Source organism: Saccopteryx leptura, chromosome 9 (genome assembly GCF_036850995.1).
Source record: "Saccopteryx leptura isolate mSacLep1 chromosome 9, mSacLep1_pri_phased_curated, whole genome shotgun sequence".
NCBI lineage: Eukaryota > Metazoa > Chordata > Mammalia > Chiroptera > Emballonuridae > Saccopteryx > Saccopteryx leptura.
This window is the reverse complement of record NC_089511.1, coordinates 61,073,456-61,098,154: the sequence shown is the minus strand read 5'-3', so window position 1 is coordinate 61,098,154 and position 24,699 is coordinate 61,073,456. Positions and strand designations below refer to the sequence as shown.

Genomic DNA, 24,699 nt, shown 5'->3' with positions numbered 1-24,699 from the left:
GAGGTCATTTCTAAGGCACCCTACTTACTGCCTATTATGTAAGAATGTCCTCCTCACACCTCCCCCTCCCAATTATTTTTAAAGTTATCTCTTTAAAATTAAATAAAAGTAACAGAGCCATAGAAGTCAAAATGCTAGAAGTTGCCTTTTTCTTTTTTATCTTTTGTAAAAATGAAATTTTTAAACATGAGGCTGTGTCAGACATTAAACAATTCCTCACATGGGAGTGAACGTTTTGATTAAAAGTTACTTAATATCTCTAGTTCTTTGGAATTCTGCCTAAAGCTTAAGACACTCTTTGCTGCAGGTTTTGTGCCTTCTTTGACTAGATAGAAAAATGGCTCAAAATCTGAAGGGATGGCATTCTTAAAATAGTTACTTGATTGTATAGGTGTGTATGTCACAGAGGATATTGATGGGTTGAGAATCAGAAGTTAGAAAAGAATGTTGAGATAAGGAGCAATGTGTTAAGACAGAGCCTTTCTATGGCCCTATCACTACCTCCACTGACTCAGCCTTTTGGTTAAAATCAGGTTTCGAGTACTGCGTTCATATGACAGGCCTATGGAATAGGGTAATCTGCATGCAATGTTTTCTTAATTTGCATCTATTTAGATCAATAAGGGTTAAACCAAAGATATTTAAGTAAATATGATATTTTTAATTGCTTTCAATATAAAACTATGGGGACAGATTCTCAGAGATGTGCATTTAAAAAAGGAAAAAGAATATATTCCAAGGATACAAATAGAATTTTGACTCAGTAAGTTATTTTAGCTTCAGAGATGGTGTTGCTTTCAGTACAATTTCTTCTCTTTAACTATCTTTCTTTGGAGGCAAAATATTTACAGAGTGCTGAATTATTTTTCTAGCTTTCCAACAGCATTTCATACATTGAGATATTGATGCGACATGGTTAGAAGTCGGGCCCTCTGGAGCTGTATTGTGTGATGGCATTGTGCTGCTATCATCAGGAGATTCCATTTTCCAGCCCCCAAGGTCCTGTCTGTACTTGTTTACAGGTCATCTGGAGAGTGGTATGTGTTCAGTGGCATGAGTGTTATCACGGTAACCTTGACAACCGAGCGAGCTCTGATTTCAAAACATCACATGCTGTATTGTAAAATTAGATAACAGAATTGATGTTTGGCTACATGTCTCTCATATAAATTAAGCTCTGAAAATGATTTCCTTTATAGCCATACACCTTAATATGGAAATAGAAGGCACTAATTAGAACAATTTTACACAAATGCATACTATTCCACTTTTAGGTGCTGAATACATTTCCTCAGTTCTTTTCCTATAATATGGAACCTCAGATATTTACTTAAATGTCTTTTATTTAACCCTTGATGGTGTAAATAAATGAAATTAAAAAAACATTGCATATAGATTACCCTATTCCATAGGCCTGTCATATGAACGCAGTACTTGAAATCTAATTTTAACCAAAAGGCTGAGTCAGTGGAGGTAGTGATAGGGCCATAGAAAGGCTCTGTCTTAACACATTGCTCCTTATCTCAACATTCTTTTCTAACTTCTGATTCTCAACCCATCAGTATCCTCTGTGACATGGAACCTCATTCAGCCATATTATTCTCACTGTGTCAAAATTCATGGTGGCTTTATTTTATGATCAGGTTGTAGCTTAAAGCAGAACTACATCAGATATCTTATATAAATAGGATTATGAATAATAGAAAACTCAGCTCCTAAAAAAATGTAAAATTCAAAGCATTCTTGGCTTTACTAGGTCCTATTATTTATGCTGGTTAAAGAAGTAAGACTGTGCACAGAGTAGTCTACTGAATCAGAACCCCAAAGATGACACGTGCTTCCCTTACATTTATATATTTATGAATATGTTTACACATATTACATTTTCCAGTATCCAAGAATCTTTGATAATACTTTTATTTTAAGGACATTCTAGACATGCAGATTAATTCCTTCATCTACTTTTGAGTCCTAGGTCCTCTTTTATGACTTGTAAATACTTTTAATCTTTCGGTTTTTCCCCATATTTGCTGTGGTCTATTGTAGACTTAACTTGTGAATTACATTTAATGTAGCTCCCTGCAGTTTTCTGCATTGCAAATGATTATTTTTATAAATCTAAAAATTTTATGGTTGCCTGGATATATTTGTTTGCCTTCATTGATATGTAAGGGGGAAAGCTTATTAATGATTTCAAAGAAGGTATTTAAGGCCCTGGCCGGTTTGCTCAGTGGTAGAGCATCAGCCTGGCATGCAGGAGTCCTGGGTTCGATTCCCGGCCAGGGCACACAGGAGAAGGACCCATCTGCTTCTCCACCCCTCCCCCTCTCCTTCGTCTCTGTCTCTCTCTTCCCCTCCCACAGCCAAGGCTCCATTGGAGCAAAGTTGGCCCGGGCGCTGAGAATGGCTCTATGGCCTCTGCCTCAGGCGCTAGAATGGCTCTGGTTACAACAGAGCGATGCCCCAGATGGACAGAGCATCGCCCTCTGGTGGGCGTGCCAGGTGGATCCCGGTTGGGCACATGTGGGAGTCTGTCTGACTGCCTCCCCATTTCCAACTTCAGAAAAATACAAAAAATAAAAAATAAATAAAAGAAGGTATTTAATTAAATTTATTTCTAGGTATTTTATTTTTTGAAAGAGTTGTGAATGGGATTGTTTTTGTAGTTTTCCTTTTTGATAGTTTATTATTGGTATATAAAATACAACTGATTTCTGGATATTTATTTTGTGTCCTGCTACTGTACTGATTTTGAACCCTGAATCTCTGGCTCAGGTGGCGAATGTTAGGGGCCGGCTTTCAGTATATGTTCCTGGTCCCTATGAAACTTTAGCTCTTCCTCTTAAAATTACTTCCTTTCTAGTTTCCAACATATATAAATTTTCCTTTGTTCATTTTGAGCTCAATAAATAAATAAATGAATAAATAAATAAAAGTAGATGTTTTGATTTATCAACTTGATTCTTCTCATTATATAAACAACAAAAGCAATAAATTAACATCCAACAGAATTGTATGAGTTTATTTCTGAATTTAGCAGCAAGATAGTCTTGAATCTTTGGGAATAATTTTCTTATTCCTTCTATTCTTCTGCTTCAGTGTTCTCAAAGTTATCATTCAGCCTATTTTAACATAGAATGGGAGTTTATAATTTCTATTAAAGATACCTTATAGCAACTATCTGTCTAACACCATAATTGAAAGCTGCTTTGTAAAACAGTTCTTTGACTTCTGGAATGGTAAGTTGTTTTATAAAAAATGGAAGATCTTTATGTCAAAAATGACTATAAAGCAATTCTTCTTTTCCCCACATACCTGCTCCGTGCCATAAATAACATTTGAGAACTCTGCTTCCAACATTTTTTCATCTTAATAGCCATCCATCTAACTCTTGCTAGTTTTATGTTATATGTTACCCTCTTACCTTATGCCTAGTAAAAAATCAAAATTCCAGCAAATTAAGAAACAGATAAGTGGTTGTGCTCTCTACATGTGTGTTTAGGTGGGAAGAAGGGTAGAAATCCTTCTATACATTTGCTGACCTTGAACAGCAAATGCCTGTTACATTTTCAGTAACATTTAAACTGTGCTTTATCTCATTGGATTGAGTCATCATCGCCTTTATGTTTCCACTGATACAAAGTAGTTTGTATTATTTTATTTTATCTTGAAACTATTTCTTGTGATGAACAGAAATAGTTCAGCATGTTGTGGGTCCAGGACTGAGTCAAGTTTGGGTCCCCATCTATCCTGTAAAATAATATTACTGGAAGCTTCAGCGCATAGGCATTCTGCAGTCCAGTATGGAAATGAACTCAAGCTGTGTTGGTGCTGGACTGTGGGGGCTCATCAGGTGGTATGCATGACTCTGAGATGTATTATAATATCTAGTCTTTTTTTTTTAATTGTGACATGATAATTGGCATTAGATGGATAGGAGTGAGGAGGAAACATAATGATAAAAAAATTAAAAGGCTATACATATTTTTTTGTGATTTCCTTTTAGGTCTGATGTTGTAGTCCTCTGTTTTTCGATCGCTAATCCCAATTCCCTAAATCATGTGAAAACCATGTGGTATCAAGAAATCAAGCACTTTTGTCCCCGCACACCTGTGGTCCTTGTTGGCTGCCAGCTAGATCTCCGCTATGCTGATCTTGAAGCTGTCAATCGAGCCAGACGCCCTCTAGCAAGGTAAGCCAAGGGACTTAAGGTTTTACTGTGCTAGCCAAATTAAAATGTAGAGGTAGCAGATGTCTCTGTAGCCAACAGTTCTGTTCTGTAATGGTCCTGGGACCCCATCCACCAGCCATAGCTTTCAGTTAGCTTATTCATCATGAGGGGGGGGGGTGTCCTGGCCCTTCTCATTCTCGCCATCACCACTTAGGTGGGAACCCATTTTTCTAAATGGTTGGCCAGTGCTTGAAGAGAATTTTCTAATCATGACATGTTATGTAGAAGTATTAAACAAAATGTTAGCTACTCATAATGTCATTCCTGAAATTATGATTATTATAATTAAATAATGTAGTGATCAGCCACAACTGTTAGCCCCAGGAACATCAAGTTCATACACATACACATATACAAGAGTTTTAATCTTCTCATTTTCCTCAATCTAACCTCAGAGAGTATTTAATTCCCAAGATGACAGTGTCCGGTTTTGAAAATCATGTGGAACTATAGCTACGAAACAACAACACTTTTTAAAATGCTGTGAGTGGTTATATATATATATATATATATTTGTATTTTTCTGAAGCTGGAAACGGGGAGGCAGTCAGACAGACTCCCGCATGTGCCCGACCGGGATCCACCCGGCACGCCCACCGGGAGGGATGCTCTGCCCATCCCGGGCTTCGCTCTGTTGCGACCAGAGCCACTCAAGCACCTGGGGCAGAGGCCAAGGAGCCATCCCCAGCGCCCGGACCATCTTTTGCTCCAATGGAGCCTTGGCTGCGGGAGGGGAAGAGAGAAACAGAGAGGAAAGAGAGGGGGAGGGGTGGAGAAGCAGATGGGCGCCTCTCCTGTGTGCCCTGGCCGGGAATCGAACCTGGGACTTCCACACGCCAGGCTGACGCTCTACCACTGAGCCAACCGGCCAGGGCCAGTGGTTATATTTTTAATGTGTTAAAAATCTAAAAATCAATTCAAAGGAAGATTTTCTTCACTTATTTAAAATGTGGATGCCAATTGGGGGGGGGGGCAATAAGAGTTTTTAAAAACCTGTGCTCCTTCATTATTCCCTTTTTAAAAAATAATTTTATATGTTTTATGTTAAACTACATTTTTTTTTCTGGGGAGCATAGCTTTTCCTAAATGGTAATATTACTACCTTCCTTTAATGTTTGCTAATGTGCTTGTTTCCAAATTTTATATGGCTACAATTGTTCATGCTCTCACAGCAAAAGCACATGCATGGCACTTTGTTTAGACAATTTCTGATAGGCTGGGTACATTTTGGATAAATTTTCTGAAAACATTGCTTATTAAGTTTTCACAATCCATCCATTCTTAAATACATGGACTAGGAATTGAATATTAGAAGCCACATAGAGGAAAAGAGAACTCATGGTGAATAAGAGACTGCCCCAGCCTCCGGACTTTCTGTAGAAGAGGGTAGATTAAGACGGTCAGGCCTCTCAACCGTGGACATATGGCGGGGAGAGTTAAGAGCTCTGGAGGGCAGTGGAGGGGATAGGCCCTTCTACAGAGCAGTTCTTGCATAAAGGAGGTGATACTTAACTTTTACCTTGAAAAGTGTCATCAGTTAGTGATCTTCCAGTCAGTCCCAGAAACAAGGAGCACAAAATGCCCAGAGGAACAAACCTTGACGTGACATTTTCTTCCTTATACTTGCCTTTCGCTTTTGCAACACCCTACACTTTTTCCTTTTTTCAGTCCAGGTCTTACGTGCTAGCCCAAAGGATATAGACTTTAATTCGTGGGCTTTGTGGAACCAGAGGAAAAATTTTTAAAAGGATTACAGCAAAGTCACACGTATGTTATGTAAGGATTTTTCATGCAGGAGTGAGAACTGAGGGCTAAAATGTGGAGAGTCTGAAGAAACACCAGTTAAGAGCCTGATGAACTCATCTAAGCAAAAGATGATGAGGTCCTGACTAAAGAGAGTGGAAGAAAAAGGAAGGGGAAAGATATGAAAGAAAATCACAAATATAATTACAGAAAACATAATGTTCTGTTATAAGTGGACCATTTAACTAGTCTAGAACCAGGAAGTCCCAGACTAATTGCTTAGTAGAGGTCTCTCAGCAACTTGCAAATGTGGCCTTAGGTAAACCTTTTAAACTCTCTGCCTCAGTTTCTCCAGAATGTAGAATGAAAATAACACCCTTAGGGTTATCTTGAGGCTCAAATCAGAAAATGAATATAGATTAATTTTAAAATTATAAAGCAAAATTTAAGCGTATGGTGATGATGATGAAGACGATGGTGGTGGTTAGGATAACAGCTAACATTCATCAAGCTAGTGGACCAAGGACTGTGCTAAGCATATTATCTCATGTAAACCTTTCAACAGTCCTTGGAGATATAGGAAGTCATTATTATTATTATTATTATTATACAGATAAAAGAACCAAGGCTTAAAGAGATTAAGCAAGTTTCCCAGGATCAAATAGCTAGTAAATGGCTGTTACTTCATTTATTGTGATCACTGCTGAAAGCATTTTTCATCTGTAATCATAAGTCCTTTATAATTGAAAGACACGAGGTTGGCAGTAGATTTTTCAAGAGCCTATTAAAAGCCTGAGTTGGGCTTTAAATGTATAATTCAATTAGGTCCTTAGATAGACCCTGATTACTACAATTTTTTCCTAAAACACAGCTGATAATAATCTTTTTTTAATATTCTGTTTCAGGCCCATAAAGAGAGGTGATATTTTGCCCCCTGAGAAAGGCCGAGAAGTGGCAAAGGAGCTGGGCATACCGTACTATGAAACAAGCGTTTTTGACCAGTTTGGAATCAAGGACGTGTTTGACAATGCAATTCGAGCAGCGCTGATCTCTCGCCGGCACCTGCAGTTCTGGAAATCCCACTTAAAGAAAGTTCAGAAACCTTTACTTCAGGCACCATTCCTACCTCCAAAAGCCCCTCCGCCGGTCATCAAAGTTCCAGAATGTCCCTCCATGGGGGCGAACGAAGCTGCCTGTTTACTGGACAATCCTCTGTGTGCCGACGTCCTGTTTGTCCTTCAGGACCAGGAGCACATCTTTGCACACCGAATTTACCTTGCTACCTCCTCTTCCAAATTTTATGATCTTTTTTTAATGGAATGTGAAGAAACTCCAAATCTGAGCGAAGTTGCTGATGAGAACGAGGGGCAGAGCAGTGACATCCAGGCGCAGGCTTTGAGTGCTGATCCAGATGAGGAAAAGGAAGAGGGAACCCCCAGGACACCACAGGCTTACAAAGAGTCCTCCAGGCAGAACCGGTCCCAACAGGAGGCTCTGAAGCTGGAAGCGGAGGGCTCGATCCCAGAGACACAGACTTTGGCAGGCTGGAGTAAGGGGTTTATTGAAATGCACAGGGAGATGCAAGTCAATCCCATTTCAAAGCGGATGGTCCCTATGACTGTGGTCAGGATGGACGCATCGGTCCAGCTAGGCCCTTTCCGGACCCTGCTCCGGTTTCTTTATACGGGCCAACTGGATGAAAAGGAAAAGGATCTGGTGGGCCTGGCTCAGATCGCTGAGATCCTGGAGATGTTTGATTTGAGGATGATGGTAGAAAACATCATGAACAAAGAAGCCTTCATGAACCAGGAGATTACAAAAGCGTTTCACGTCAGGAAGGCCAATCGGATAAAAGAATGTCTCAGCAAGGGGACGTTCTCAGGTGAGCGTGTCCAATGGCCAAGTCACAGATATCTTTGATTGTGTTTTATCAAACATTAGCCAGACATGAGCAGGGGAAAAGATAACTAACACGTATGAGTACTTATTTTTCCCTACATGCCTACTTTGCATATACTTACTTATTAAATTCTCATCAGACTCATGGACTAAATATTATTATCTCTAGTTTTCAGATGGGGAAACTGAGGGACAGAAAGAGTTAGGTAACTTGTCTAACTAAGGTAGGTAGAGTCAGGACAATGGTAGAGTCAGGATTTGAACCCACGCTCTCCCCTAAAGTGCCATGTTCTCACGATGCTTCCAAGGATCGGGCAGGTTACCCCTGAGCCTGAGACAGTCAGCTTGGTGCTTACAGTTCCCCTTCAGGATTCCTTCCTGACCTTATCTGTTCTCCACCGACCCTTCAGCACTTACCCATGACAGCTATGAATGACCTCTCGTCCTGAGGCAATTTTGGTGACCCTCTGCATTCCCATCAGGGGTTCCTCGTCTCTTTTCATACCCTCTTCCTTTTTGTTCCCATCCTCTTTTCTTGTTCCTTCTTTGTCTTTGATAACTATGAGGATCTGCCCACAGCGTCCTTACATGCTTGAACATACTGATGGCCTGTATCCAAGATGGGTTACATACCCATGCTTGTACTACCTTACACACTTGTACTATTTTTATTCTGAAGTCATCCTCTGTGTGTGTGTGTGTGTGTGTGTGATTACTGAAACTTCACTTCCTGACTTCTACTTATATCTATACTTGATTTGTATCTTTATCTCTCATAATGTCTCTCATGATAGTATACATCTAGTAAGTGGTTACTAAGTCTGTTCATAAATTTTAAAGCTTATGAGTAATATTTACTCCAAACATTGACCATCATGGTATAGAAACATTCTTGAAAGTGAATGAAGGAAAAATGTTCAAACCTGCATCAAGTTAAAACAGTGGACCTTGTGGACCTTAAGTAAAGTTGATGATATCACACTCTCCTTTACTGCTGAAGCATAATGACCAAATACAGTGTGGAAGCTTTAATTGAATTCTGTTTAAGAAAAAACAACTATAAAATACAGTTTAGGGATAATTGGAAAAATTTTAATGTGAACTAGATAGTGGATGATATTAGGGAATTATTTTTAATTTTCTTAGAAATCATAATGGTATGGTTATCTAGGAGAATGTTCTTATTTTTAGAAACTTTTGATCAAGTAGTTAGGAATGAAGTGTAATACCTTTAAAAATGTCTATACATGTATAAACATATATATATATATACACACATATGCTAAAGTAAACATGGCAAAATATTAACAATGTGATAAATGAATTGTATTATTCTTTCCACTATTGTATGATATATGTTTGCAGTTGTTCATAATGGGGAGAAAAAATATTCCTCTCATTTACGTTTCTTCATGTGTCAGAGAATTCGTGTTGTAACACTGTGGAAATACTTGCTCCTTGATTCTTGGAGACCATGGAGGGTACTGGGCCCCATGGGTGGGAGTGGACACGAGAGCCATGACATAGAGAGTACAGGAGATAGAGATTGATGACTGTAGGTGGAATGCTCAGCAAGGCTGGCTCATAGTGGTGTTTCCTCAATCTTTGGGCAGATGTAACATTTAAATTGGATGATGGAGCCATCAGTGCCCACAAACCACTGCTGATCTGTAGCTGCCAGTGGATGGCTGCCATGTTCGGGGGGTCGTTTGTGGAGAGCGCCAACAGTGAGGTATGTGCCTTCTGAAAAGCGTACGTGGCGTCTTCATGAATGTGCATGTGTATTTGTGTCAAGGGTTTTATTAGCCAGATGACTTTGATCCCTTAACTATATACTTCCAGGGAATATTTCCTAGCAGGGCTTGAGTGTCAGGTCACCTTCTTAATTCTGCAGTTACGAGGAGCTTCTGTGTATTATTCACTTGTTATATGTGAGCACCTAAAGCAGGGGTCCCCACACTTTTTACACAGGGGTCCAGTTCACTGTCCCTCAGACCATTGGAGGGCCTGACTGTAAAAAAAAAAAACTATGAACAAATCCCTATGCACACTGCACATATCTTATTTTAAAGTAAAAAAAACAAAACAGGAACTAACACAATATTTAAAATAAAGAACAAGTAAATTTAAATCAACAAACTACCAGTATTTCAATGGGAACTATGCTCCTCTCACTGACCACCAATGAAAGTGGTGCCCCTTCTGGAAGTGCAGCGGGGGCCGGATTAATGGCCTCAGGGGGCTGCATGCGGCCCGTGGGCCGTAGTTTGGGGACCCCTGACCTAAAGACTTTACCTATATATTCTCTCATCTATACAGCCCTCCTCTTCTCTGAAAACATAATCAGCTATACTTTGTAACAAATGTCTCCAGACAAGATACTACCAAAAGCATATACAAGAGGGGCAAAGCCTGCTTCCCGAAGTTCAGGACAGTGAAATGTTTCTTCAGTAACATCTGTCTTAGGCTCAGCTCTGGTCCTAACCAGATGGGGTTCTCCAAGAAGCCACCTTGTGCCTTAGTCTCCATCTGCAAGATGAGTGATGCACTAAATTGCTCCTGAGGTCTCCTTGAACTATGACATTCCCTGAGGCTCTGCCCTGACTTGCCTTCTCTGAGGGTTGGTCTACAGCAGGGAAACAGTAACAAAGTAAATGGTGACTCTTCTGAACACATCTCTCAAAGTGCTTAGGTCCAGTGGGAAGGCCCTGAATTGCTTGTCCGACGCCGGACTTATCTCCATAAGAGGGACATTCTTAGAACAGAACAAGCTGTATCTTGGAGACCCTGTATATTGATCTTTTTATAAACTCTGTTAGGGAAAAAAAAGAAAAAAATTATTCAAACACTTCTAACTTAATCTAGAGGTAAGCAAGCATTTTTGTTGAGTTCTGCAAATATTTTTTGACCATCTTTATGAAAAAACATGGGGAACCCCATCAAGTTTATTGTCCTAAGGGGCTAGTTTTACTTATCTCAGCACGTCTCCAAACGTTTAAAAGAAATACAGAAAACAATGGCTAACTTTTCAAAAGAAATGCTCATACCAGAAATCAGAGCACTCCCATGGTGACCCAGGAGCCTGCATTTGCATCCCCAAGCAGGGAAACAGAATCCTGGAATCAAAAGGGGGGTGGCAGGGGCTGAGGAGGCCAGTGGGCCACCTCCTGTTTCCAGAACAAGCTACAGCTCTTCCTAAACCAGCCCCCAGCAATAAAGCCTGTATGCTGTTTGGAGAAAGAAAACGTTAGAATAATTCTAATGATCTCTCCTGGTGTTTTTCAGCCATTTAAAATCAGGAGCCATCCCCTGTAAATAAATGAAAACTTTCCAGGCTGTCAGAGGTGTTTTGGAGAGTTGTTACTGAGACTACTCTGGTAGATGGAGGCCACCCAGAGAAGGCGCCAAGAGGCTCAAATCCCAGCTCCTCTGTGTACAAGCTATGTGCCCTTGGGCAAGTGATCACCTTTCTGAGCTCTAGTCTCCCTATCTGGAAAACACAGCAGTAACCCACAGTGTGTTTGTGAGGTGTTGAATGAATACTTGCATCTCATAAACATTACATAGATGGTAACTCTCATTAGTCTTATTTTGATGTCAGCAGTGTTGGTGCTATTTTTGCTATTTTTGCCTTTTACTCCCCCCTCCCAAAAAAAATGTAAGGAAGCCACTGATTACTAAAACTTCATCCAAATGGCATTTCACTGACTTCAATAATCTCTAAAGATAAAGAGCCCAGAGGCTTGCTTCCCTTATTTTTCCAGTTTACTGAAATGTGTGCTGACGGTGCTGTGGACAGCCTGCGATTACCCAGCAGAAAGAAGTTGATCAAGGTCAGGAACCCAGGCACAGAGCGACAGTGTCAGCTGACCTCACAAATGCTAATCTCCTTTATCCCTTCCCAGAATGGACTGTAATTGTCTCCAGATTAAAATGAGCAAGAGAGGCGACCAAAACAAAAACTTGGCAGTGAATGTGAATGCACACATACGTAGGTGACTGTTGACTTGCTGGTCCTGGAGGTGGCCACCTGTTGTGCACTCCCGCAGAAAGAGAAGGGCACTCACCACTTAGAGCTGTAGCTAAGGCTAAAATAGGTTGGTAGAGATTCAACCTAGCCCATCAAACTCATAAAACGAAGACCCTGGAACTAAGCAAAGACCCTGGGCTATGCCAAAATTCCTCTAGCTAATAGATAAAGAATGCCAGGAGCAGTTGGCTTTCCTGCCCTTTCCTACTCCTTCTCCTTATTTCCGGTATAGGTTACAATAGTGATGCATTTTTTAACTCCATTCTCAGCTTGACCTTTGGCAAGCCACTGGCCCTCTCTAAACCTGTGTCCTCATCTATAAAATGGGGCTAATGAGAAAACCTTCTTCAAAGGGTGGACAAGGCATGAGAGTACATGTGTAAGCATCAAATTTGGTGCCTAGAACATAAAAATGCTCAAGAATTATTCATGACTATTTTCCTAGAGGTTACTTGTTAAATGCTGTCCAGTGAAGAGTAGTCTTTGCCCCCCTGAAAACCCTAAGTTAAAGCACCCAGTTCCTGTCCTGATAGAGACAGTTACCTGATAGAGGGTAAAGAAAAGCACTCAAATGCCCAATAAATGCTCCCGGGTTGGTTTGGGCCAATATTTGCATTTGGGATTTGGCTTTTCTAGGCCAGCTTTTAACTCTGTGTTTTGTCTTGTGAAACTCTGACTTCTCCTGAAAAATTCAACCTGTTTTGTTTTGGTTTTTTGCATTAATGGAATTCACATGCATATTCAGAAAAGAATAAAGTATACTCATTGATGTTACTTTCACTTTTTTTGTCATTTAATATTTTAAAAGATGCTTTTTTTTGCTTATATTTTCTCATTACTTTTAATATAGCTAGTGAGCGTAATTCTCTCCCCAGAGGTATGCAGCAAGTGGCTTATTAAAAATGCATGCCTGGGTTGTAGTAAGCAATACTCTGGATCTACAGTACTTTCTCATTCTCTGGGAGACTGTCTCTAATTATAAGCCAAATAGTCTGAGCTGATCTTTGCAATTAAAATTTTAAACCAACTAAACTGGGATATGGAATGTTGTTAAGGGTAGCACTATATACTCTTTTATTACTCTCTTTTTTTCAAGCTACATCAAGCAAGTAGAATGTAATGTTCTTACTTTCATTTCTTATGTAGCTTTATTTATGTTATTTTTAAAAGTTCTACAAAATAGTCTCTCCATAGTTATATAGCTCATTAGAAATGTTGAAATTACAGAAACAGGCTTTAAAAAAATCAACCATGAGGGAAAAAAATGTGTCCTCAGGAAGTGTTTTTAGTTTATTCTTATTTGCCAGTTTCTTCCATAAGTTCCTAACATTATTTGCCAAAAAGAATCACTACTTTAAAAACATATTAACATCATTAGCAAGAAGGAAACGGAAGGTCACAGATGACTACAAAGTCAGAACACTCCAAAGGCATTGAGAGTATTGGAGCAAGGCTGCTTGTTGGAATCTGTCATCTCCAGAAATATATATATATATTTTTATTATTTAGAATGTCCATTTGCCATTACTTAGAACACACTCTTACAAAACAAGATAATAAAGTAATCTAAATATCATCAAAATCTATGATCTCAGTGAAGAAAAAATTTCAGATATCACTTATTCCAAATTTCCCCCATGTAGCAGATGAGGCAACTGAGAGTCATAAAAGGCGAGTGGCTTGTCAAATGTCGTACAGCCTTGTAGTGACATCCCTGAGCCTGCCCCAGCCTTGTCCTTCCAGCACTTATTTTTAGAAGCAGCAGATAGATATCCTTAACTCGGGGAGAGCAGGGTTCATAGGCAGCTCTGGGACTTGTTCTATTTACAATCACTAACGTTTTATAGCACTTAGCACTTAACTACCTTTCAGTTATCTAAAACATTGTACTACTCCAAACACCATTGTAGAGAAATAAAATTTAGCCAGTTATTCATACATACAGAAAGAAACAAGTGGGTGTTAATAAATAAATTCATGTCTGTATAAGATAAATTTATGTGTACATAAACATTTCCATGTAAGCATATTCACAAGTACAATCAGTGTTAGATTCAGTGGAATAACAATTAATTACAATACAATGGCATCTTTATTTTTAAATGATATTAGAAATTGTTTCTACTTGCCAAGTACTAACTATTGCAGAGTGTGTGCTAGAAACTTGAAATGGTCACACTTTTTCAACCATTGGTGATAATAAACCACACATCTTATTTATGAAATTATAATTGTTTTCATTGACTATATCTGAAGGAGGGAGATAATTTCCTAAATATTTCTAGAAATTTTTCTGGGTCTTTTTTGATATGTTAAGGGGAAGTTCTGTCTGAAAGGATAGTCCCTCTCTGAAGATAGCTGGTGGTTTTGCAGGAGAATAATATAGAAAGTTGCTATCACTTAAACAATTCTGAAACCACACCACTAGAATGCATTGGACATGAGCCGTGTGTGTGTGTGTGTGTGTGTGTGTGTGTGTGTGTGTAAACACACATATACATACATACATATACACAATGACATATAAAGAGAGGAAAGAGAGAGCAAAATTATATATATAATATGGCTGTAATTATATATAATTATAGATGTATATCTTTATATGTTTCGTAGAGGTTTATTAAGTACCAGAATTAAGCAGCTTATTACTGCTCATCCTTTTGAACTTAGAAATCTAATTCTTAAAAACTATTAATGAGAGATGTTGTACCGTAACCCAAACCTTTCCTTTCTTGCCACGAAGGGTCTCTAGTACTGCACAGCAGTTATTAACATAGACTTCAGAATTATTATACTCCTTGGGTTCAAATCGCAATTACCACTTAAGCTCTGTGACCTTGGATATGGAACTTAACCTCCCTAAACCTCTATATCCTTGTCTATAAAGTGATAAAAATAATCTCTTCCTCTAAGGATCAAATTAGATAATGCGTGTGAAAAGCTTAACACAATATCTTGTGCATAGGAGGCCTTCAGTTAAGGTTAATTTTTATAATTATCATCATTCCAGTAGTAAACACCAGGGCCCGTTTCAGGCAGTTAGAGACCCACAGTGCAGAGGAGCTGCTGTTCTGTGTGAACATCTCCATTGATCCACACCCAGCCCTCCAGGACTCCTGCACTCTCTAGCAAACTACAGCATGTACTGGGCAACGACTACAGGTACTCAGTAGGGAGATTAGGGGAATGCTACAGGGGAGAGTTCTCCATACCAACCAACTATTCCCTCAGAAGTCCCAGGTGAGAACTTCTCTGGATTCTCTCAATCTATTCATACCTGATAATGTTTCCGTAGTTCTGAGTCTATGTGGTTGGCCATAGGAAAAATAATTAAATGTGTATATTGTATTAGCATATATTGATAGAATGTTGGAATCAAGCCAGTTACTGTGGCAACCCAAGTGGTAGGGTCGCCTCTGTTTTGACATATTGGAGAACTGGGCTCTATCGTGTGTCGGCAATAGCGTGGTTTGCAGCTCCCCTCACACCTGTCATGTTACTAGGAGATTTCTTTCCCCACAATGGAGTATTATAAAGTACTTGGCAAGAAGGGCTCATAATGTCATCATACATTTACGGCCCATTTGTCTGATTTATAAGATCAAATAGCCATTTAAAAATTCCAAATCAGGCTTCGTCAGGCAGCCCCACTCTTTTTGTCATCCACAAATCAGACTGTTATGTTTAAAGCCATAAATAGTGAATGACTTCTATGCACAGGCTCAAAGCAGGTGTTCCGGTCTCACCAATATCGAATCACACAGTTTGGATATTTATAAGCAGTATCGTCTAAAAATGTGCCCGCTGCTTTTTCATCAGAACTTGACTTTTCAAATAACATTTCAGGTGTATCTCCCGAACATAAACAAGATGTCAATGCAGGCAGTACTGGATTATCTCTACACCAAGCAGTTGTCACCTAACTTGGACCTGGACCCACTGGAACTAATTGCCTTGGCAAACAGGTTCTGCCTGCCACACTTGGTAGCACTTGCAGGTAAGGCTGCTGACACAGGGCTGTGCGGTGTCTGACTGTCAGATTTATCAAAATCACTTAAACAAAAATAGGATTTCCAGGGAATAAAAATCAATTTTTTATCACCCAGTATAGGACAGTCTTGTACAGGATGATGTGAACTGATCAAATGTATCAGACAGCTCAATTCCATTCAACCAATATTTTTTAAGCACCTCTTCTGTGGTAGGTCCTGTTAGGTGGTACAGATATAAAAAGATAAGCAATGCATGGCCCCTCCCCTCATGGCCCATGCTCAATGCACTCTGCCTCATCTGTGGACCACAGAATTTAAAATAACACTAATATGCCCATAGTATCTTTATAATGTGTGTCAGACACAGTCTTTAAGGAAGGAGCAGTAGCAGAGAGTGGTTGAGAGCACATTCTACACAACCAGATTCCTTGGGTTCAAATTTTGACTCCAGCATTTACTGACTTCATATTTGACTTAATTCTTGTATCAGTTTTCACTCTCTTTAAAATGGGGATAATAGTTTTCTACTGTAGAGCTCTTGTGATGATTAAGGAATTAAGATAGTAAGATGTATACATATAAAGTCCTTAGAACAGTGTCTGGTACCTAGTCAACATTATGTAAGTGTTTTTCTTAAAGCTATTTTAGAAAATGTTCTGACATTGTCAAGATCATTTTGGGAGAAACTGAAAAAAAGGGAGACTTGGCTTCACTTCATAAAGTCTTATGTGTCGTTTCTAGATCTGTTCAGTCAGTGAGCTGAAGCAAGTTTAAACAGGATATATGCATTCAAATACTTTTTACTTGAATTTAAACTTCCAGCTTTATTCACCAGCAGTGTCAGTTAGCAATCTGGGTGTTTATCGCTACATTTAGTTGACACCTGTTAGCTCTGAAAGCAGAGACTGTGCCTGTTTTGCTTACTGGTCGGTCCTGTGCACACAGAAAAGTGCCTGAGAATGTTAGGTTCTCAATAAATATTTGTTGAATCATTAAATGAACGAAAATGAATGTGTGAGCAAACCAACCAGTCGTATCTGTGCTTAATTTTCTGGCAATGTCTTAGAAAAAAAGGCTTATTTGTCTACTCAGCCAACAGGAAACCAGAGTCCTCCCCTCACCTTCCTTCTTCCTCAATGAGATAGCAAGAGATAGTTGAAGCACGGCTATCAATTTTTTTTTAAGTGAAAGTTGGGGAGCTAGAGAGACAGACCCCCGCATGTCCTCCAACAGGGATCTACCTGGCAACCTCGGCCTGGGGCTGATGCTTGAATCAACTGAGCTATTTTTAGCAGCTGAGGTTGACACACTGGCTGACTAAGCTATCCTTAGTGCCAGGGGCCAGCTCTAACCAATTGAGCCACTGGCTTGGGAGGGAAGGGAGGGGGAGAGAAGCAGATGGTCACTTCTCTTGTGTGCCCTGACTGGGGATCAAACCTGGGATGTCCATATACTGGGCCAACAGTCTATCCACTGAGCAAACCAGCTAGGGCCTTGAATTTTTTAAAAAGCTGTTCTTAACCAATATATCTGAAGTCATAGATCTAAATAAATATACACTACTTTTTAAATAGTAACTCCAACAAGGTACAATGGACAATTTTAGAAATATGAGCTCCAAACCATTTGATTCTTCATAGTTTTTACAATTATTTGTCCTTTGAGGATAAATTTAAGTTTTTTAAAACTATCAAAAGCAATTTGAAGGCAAATTTGTTGAATACATTTTAGTGCTATTTTTGGTGATTACAAGAGAGAAAGAGGGGTGGGGGAGGTAGAAGAGGGTGCATGGGGGTAAATGGTGACAGGAGGAGACTGCACTGGGGTGGTGAGCAACTGTTATTGTAATATTGTATGAAGATGATGTATCATAGAATTGTACATCTGAAACCTATTAATTTTATTGACCAATGTTACCCCAACAAATTCAATTTTAAAAAGTAGTATCTTTTTGCTGAAATATAAGGTCTACCGGAAAGTTCTGTCCATTTCCATCACATCAAGTTTCGACACATAAGCACATGTTTATTTGGTGCATGTGTGCCTCTCTATTTTTATCACTTAATGTATACATACTGATGTAGTAAATTAACTAAAACAAAGTTGATTCACGTTACTCTTATGTGTAAAGCGATAGTGTACCCATGGCTACTGATAAAGTTCATTTACGCCACTGTAATTTTTTTTTTTTTTTTTTTTTTTTTGTTTTTGTTTTTGTTTTTGTTTTTGTTTTTTTTTCCTTTTTCTGAAGCTGGAAACAGGGAGAGACAGTCAGACAGACTCCCGCATGCGCCCTACCGGGATCCACCCGGCACGCCCACCATGGGGTGACGCTCTGCCCACCAGGGGGCGATGCTCTGCCCCTCCGGGGCGTCGCTCTGTCGCGACCAGAGCCACTCTAGCGCCTGGGGCAGAGGCCAAGGAGCCAACCCCAGCGCCCGGGCCATCTTTGCTCCAATGGAGCCTTGGCTGCGGGAGGGGAAGAGAGAGACAGAGAGGAAAGCGCGGCGGAGGGGTGGAGAAGCAAATGGGCGCTTCTCCTGTGTGCCCTGGCCGGGAATCGAACCCGGGTCCTCCGCACGCTAGGCCGACGCTCTACCGCTGAGCCAACCGGCCAGGGCCTAATTTTTATGAATTTCAACAAGGAAGAAATGCTACAGAAGCATGTCTGTCACATCCACCATATTCCCCGGACTTAGCACCCTCCGACTATCACTTGTTTTTGTCCTTACAAAAGTTTTTGAAGGGCAAAAAATTCAAAAATGAAGAAGATATCAAACAAGCACTGGTTTAATTTTTCGCATCAAAAGATAAAACGTTTTTCTTTCTTTTTTTTTTTAATTTTTTATTTATTCATTTTAGAGAGGAGAGGGAGAGACAGAGAGAGATAGGAGAGACAGAGAGAGAGAAGGGGGGAGGAGCTGGAAGCATCAACTCCCATATGTGTCTTGACCAGGCAAGCCCAGGGTTTCGAACCGGCGACCTCAGCATTTCCAGGTCGACGCTTTATCCACTGCACCACCACAGGTCAGGCTATAAAACATTTTTCAAAAATGGGATATACAAAATGTAAGTTCAGTGGATAATGGGGGATGGTCACGTGGGGAACTCAGACCCGTGAACTTTGGCTAGGACTGCCCACAACCAAGCGCACCAAAAGAGGCTTCGAAGGAACGTTTGGAAAAAAGCGACCGTCCACCAGCCAGTGAGATTTCACCACGCCATGTTAGCTCAACTTCCCTAGAGGGACCCCTTTAAATATCTCCCACGCAGTTTAATCCGTGCAACTTCCCTGGCCTCCATCTTACCTCGGGGCCAGGGAACCTTGCCGGGCGGGATGCGAGCTCTATACTGAATAAAGCCTTTTGTTATTCCACATTTTGTGGCTCGGAGCCCTGTTCCTTCCTTCTCAGCGGGGAAAAATACCTTACACAAATTGCCCTCACGCTGACAAGAAATCGTTAATAATAATGGCAATTATATTATTTAATAAAGTTTATTGACGGTAAGAAAAATTTGTATTGTTTTATTCCAAAAACGGACAGAACTTTCCAGTAGACCTTATATTAAATTTGGTGATGAAAACATGGGACAGATTTCTCCATGAAAGAAACTGATCCAAAGTCACCCTTTCCTGTGAACTATAGACTTCTCTATATGTTTACTTTTGTTAGTAAATGCTATTACTGTAATAATTATTTAATATATGGCTTCCAAAGATGATTTCTTTAATCATTTATACTGTTTGGTTTATACTGTTTAGTAAAAGTATAGAGTATTTAGAATAGTGTTTAAAAAACAGTTTCTGGGTTGAAAACACTTTGCAGGACAAGTGCTGAATGAATATCAAGAAATGTTGCTCAATTAATTAAAAAGCTCAATGAGTTCTCTGAGAAATTTAGTTCCAAATATCTCTTTGGTTATCAATCTGTCTGAGAAAGGGTGTGCCAAGGAAACCTTTGAAATCAAGATAACCTTATTGATCAGAGCCGTATTGATTAACAAGAATGCAGAGCCAGACCAGAAAGTAAGCATCATTTGGCAGTGGGCTGGATTAGAGGAACAGATGCAATGAGAGCGATGAAAAACATACAGCAACACTAAGGAAGTAGACATGTGGGGCCCAGACTCCCCACTCCTGTCACTCCTGGAAGCAGGTGACAGCGAATCAGAGGTTCAGTCTCAGAACCACAATTTCCATTCAGCTTACAAGCCTTAGACACAGCCTCAGACACAGCTCCCAGGAAGAAATGGCTCTCCCAACTGCATTGTTGTTCCTTCCGGCTGCCGGTCTCCCCGGTCGTTAGTACCTAAGAGATTGAACAATATGTCACCCATCTGCAGCCGTTGAGACGGACATGTGCATTCCCATTTTTAATTCCTCATATGAACTCATTCTTGTTAGTCCCTCCACTGTCAGAAAGTGTTGAGATGTGGAATAAGGTGAGTGGGGAAGCTGTCAAATAGGAAGATACTAGAAAATCTAGAGGATTCTAGGAAGGTGCTGGACTCTCTAGAGTAGCACTGCCCAATAGAACTTCCTGCAGCAATGGGATCGTTGCCTTGACCAATACACATGCGGCTATTGAGCACATAAAGATGACTAGTTGTGGCACAGGACCTGAAGTTTTTATTTTATGTAAGTTTAAATTAATTGAAATTTAAATTAATTGAAATTTAGTCTCATGGCTGGTAGTTACCATACTGGACAATGACTGGAGGACTCTGGCCATTTCAGAAGTGTTAACAAATGTCCCCAGAGTCATCAGTGCAATGGCTGCAGACTAAAACTCTAGGTCCAGAAAGACCACTGCTCAGAATGGGCTTTAGATTTGGTTAGGATGGCTGCCAGCGCTGTGTTCCACACTGCCTCCACTCCTAGGGGGCCTCCGACCAGACCCTTCGGGCAAGATGTCTGGCTTGCAGAGGGTGGTTTAACGTCTCCTGTTCCCTCCCTTCCCCAGAGCAGCACGCCACTCAGGAGCTGACCAAGGCTGCAGTGAGCGGTGTGGGCATTGACGGGGAAGTGCTCTCTTATTTGGAGTTGGCCCAGGTTTGTAACAATTTGCTTTTCACCTTTTAAGTGTGTTCGACCAGTCCATTTAATGCTGATCAAACATTCCACTGTTGCATCTGTCTAAATAAAGATGTCACCATTGAGTCACAGAGGCCCCCTGTGTACACTGAGAAGATCTGAGAGTTTTACGTTTCCTGCATCATTCACCCTGCTGGGCTTCCTTTGAAAAAACAAGGACCTCACTGCCACACCAGCCCCATTGTCCCCTGAGGCACCAACCTCACATGGGGGAGAACAACCGGAGGCGTGCTGGAGGAAGGCTTTGTCTCTCCTTTTTAAAATTCCTGGACATGTATTATTGGCCAAGATCAGTTTCCAGGATTCCACGAGGTCCCACATCTCCCTGCAGCTCTCCAGGGTTTTTGACAATCGGTATTTGTTAATATTGAAATTGTGATTCTGTAATCCCAGTAACGCTTGTACTCTTCTTCCAGAGAGGGTCCAGATCAGCTTCAGCCTTGTCACTGAATACCTTAAGGCACAGAGCTAAACTGCACCTCTGTTTCTTTAGCTGTAAAAAGTGAGGATGGTAATCCACACCCTATTAACCTTGCAGATTATTTTGAGGATCAAGTAGGAGAGAAAGTTCAAGAAAGATTTTTTTTTAATTTTATTTTATTCATTTTAGAGAAGAGAAAGAAAGGGAGAGGCAGAGAGACAGAGAGAGAAGGTGGGGAGGAACTGGAAGCATCAACTCCCATATGTGCCTAGACCAGGCAAGCCCAGGGTTTTGAACCGGCGACCCCAGCATTTCCATGTCGACACTTTATCCACTGCGCCACCACAGGTCAGGCAAGAAAGATTTTTAAAGAGGGGAAGCCCTCTTATGATGCAAGGCATATACGAGGGATTATCTAGTCCCTGGCATAGATTTACTGACCATGAGTTTACACTCTTAAGGGACGAAGAATAAATTTGTCAGTCTTCTTCTTCAGCCTATGGGGTTTGGCTTTCTCTGTTCCATCTCTCAGGGTGGTAGTTTACTAAGTCTTAGGTCAGGCAATTTAAACCCCTATTTCTCAATCAAGGGAAAGGAAGTAGTTTCAGGGAGAGGAGGGAGGGGCATAGCAGGTGTTACTCAGGCCGCTCCAACTGTGGCCATAGGAGATGGCTCAGATTCAATAGGGGAAAAGGTGGAACAGAACTTTACAGCAATCTGTTCAGTCTGACTTCACATTCAGCAAGTATTTGTTATTTTCTCCCACGTACCAGGCATCCCCCTGCCACAAGAAGACATGTAGACTTAAACGGTATTCTCTGCCCTTGCAGCAATTATAAGCATTGAGAGAAATAGACAGAAGCACCAATTAGTAAAATGCAATGTGAAAAACAACCAAATAGAGGTTACATAAAAATTGAGAATAGGCCCTGGCCGGTTGGCTCAGCGGTAGAGCGTCGACCTGGCATGTGGGGGACTGGGTTCGATTCCCAGCCAGGGCACATAGGAGAAGCGCCCATTTGCTTCTCCACACCCCACCCCTCCTTCCTCTGTCTCTCTCTTCCCCTCCCGCAGCCAAGGCTCCGTTGGAGCAAAGATGGCCCGAGTGCTGGGGATGGCTCCTTGGCCTCTGCCCCAGGTGCTAGAGTGGCTCTGGTCGCCGCAGAGCGATGCCCTGGAGGGGCAGAGCATCGCCCCCTGGTGGGCAGAGCGTCGCCCCTGGTGGGTGTGCCGGGTGGATCCCGGTCGGCCGCATGCGGGAGTCTGTCTGACTGTCTCTCCCCGTTTCCAGCTTCAGAAAAATACAAAAAAAAAAAAAAAAATTGAGAATAGACATCAGTAGCCATAGGATCAGCAAGCCCCCATTTGTTGTCCAAATTTGGATTTGGGGTCTTTTGAAACAGGCCTGGAAGATAGTTTGTGACATGTGCTCTGTCCAATAAGTATTCCTCTTAGAGAAGATAAAATGACCCACAATTTCATGTAGGGCCAGTCTTCTCAAAGTAATGATGGCTAGTTGTGTCTCTCTGTTTGCTTTGTGTTCCTGCCCTGTCCCCTCCCCCACCCTGCCCACACATACACCCTGCAAGGAAATAATGATTCATGCTAAGCTCTGACAAGCATTGAGAGGAAGAATTTAAGACGGAATCTCCCATGTCTTAACTCATTTGTTAGACCCTAACCCAGTGGTGTGCGGTTAAGTATTTAACTATCGGCTCAGGGATAGGTGAGTGGAACCCTGATCTGTTGCATTTTCTAATTCCCCTGGTGTAAATTTGCCATCTGGCCACTTTTAACAACTTGAAGTCACCAAAGTCAGAGTAGGGAAGAAATACCCACAGTTGACTCTCCTGAGCAGCTACAAGCCAACTCCAGTACACCACCGTCTTAATCCTACTTTATGAAAGAAGGTGCGTATTAGAGAAGTTGAAAGCACCAACTAAAATCATCTATGCTGTTGGGGTTGTGACTTTCAGAGTTTCCTGAGTTAGTTTCTGAAGACTTGAGCTTTTCTCTTGGCCTTTATTCAGGGTCACGTGGGTACCAGAGGAAATCAGGTTGTAGGTTTCAGTGTCTAATCCAAGAAACTTCCAGAGCAACAAACAACAGAGTGGATGTCTGAAAAGGGTATGGACAAAAAGAGTTAGGATGTAAGAAGACCGGCCACACTTGGGGAAGGAATGAGGAGTTGGTTGTCGATTTTTGAGCACCGAGTCTTTTTCAGTCACAGCTACCCCAATGCCACTTCCCCAAGCACCTGCTCACGGAGGAGGGGGTGGAGTGCTCAGATCCCTCCCAGCAAGCCCATACCACCTGCTTTTCTTATGTAACCAAAGGACAGGTATAGGACAGTCACACATTCCACAGTCTCCTGTTTCAGGTCTTTGGCCCCAGCAAGCTGAGCTCTGACACGCGACACGGCCTATTGCGTTGCCCAGGCTTCCTGAAACAGAGATGACACCGCTGTTTTCTGCTGCTCGCCGGTCCTTCCAGAGGCCACAGCCACTGAGCACACTAGAGGGCCAGGGGGCGGGGGAGGGCGGGAGGACAAGGCATACTTTAAACTCCTGATCTGATACAGTGATTATTTTGGGAGTACCAATCGCAGAGCATAGGGGAGAGGTGTGTCAAAGGCTATACTTGGCTGGAATAAGAAGCACAGGCAAAGTCAAAACAAGGTGTTGACTGGATTAGTATATGGACCTTTATTTCTCTCACCCCTACCAGGACTTCCTATTTATTTGTAGTCCTACTTTTTAAAAAAAGGTGTCTTACCCGCTTTTGGTCACTTCCCTGCAGTTTCACAATGCCCACCAGTTGGCTGCCTGGTGTCTACACCACATCTGCACCAACTACAACAGTGTTTGTTCCAAGTTCCGCAAGGAAATCAAATCGAAATCTGCAGGTGAGATTTTGGGGTTCCCCTTCATCCAATTCTTACCACCTTTGACAGAATTGATACCCCTTGCCCTTGAGAAGGAACATAGGCAGTAGGTGGCCCATGGAGAAATCCTGGTGATTGGCCACATATCCATATGACATGCCACAGGGATTATAAATTGGAAATTCTCTTTAGAGGACTTTATGTTTGGGGGGGAAGGGGTTGGGTGGACTAGGGGCTCACAGGGCCCTGCTGCAGAGCAGGCTAAGGCTGCTATCTCAGCCTTGTCAAGGAAGCAGGCTTAGGAGCAAGCTTACATTCTACACCAAGTGGTCCTGTGTTCAGGTTCTTTGTGTGCAGCTACATGACTTTAGGCCAAATGATCCTACCGCTCAGTGTCACAATCT

At 41.3% G+C, this 24,699-nt stretch overlaps 1 protein-coding gene across 9 annotated transcripts in view; it reads left to right on the top strand.

Annotated features, from left to right (window-relative positions):
- The window catches only part of RHOBTB1 (Rho related BTB domain containing 1), a 149,680-nt gene that overhangs the window by 121,985 nt on the left and 2,996 nt on the right, over nt 1-24,699 (top strand). For all 9 annotated transcript variants that reach the window (XM_066348390.1, XM_066348392.1, XM_066348394.1 and 6 more), the window contains 6 exons: nt 4,007-4,192; nt 6,880-7,856; nt 9,487-9,605; nt 15,750-15,900; nt 20,860-20,948; nt 24,211-24,316. In XM_066348390.1, the coding sequence (XP_066204487.1) occupies nt 4,007-4,192; nt 6,880-7,856; nt 9,487-9,605; nt 15,750-15,900; nt 20,860-20,948; nt 24,211-24,316 (1,628 nt within the window). The remainder of the gene's footprint in view (nt 1-4,006; nt 4,193-6,879; nt 7,857-9,486; nt 9,606-15,749; nt 15,901-20,859; nt 20,949-24,210; nt 24,317-24,699) is intronic.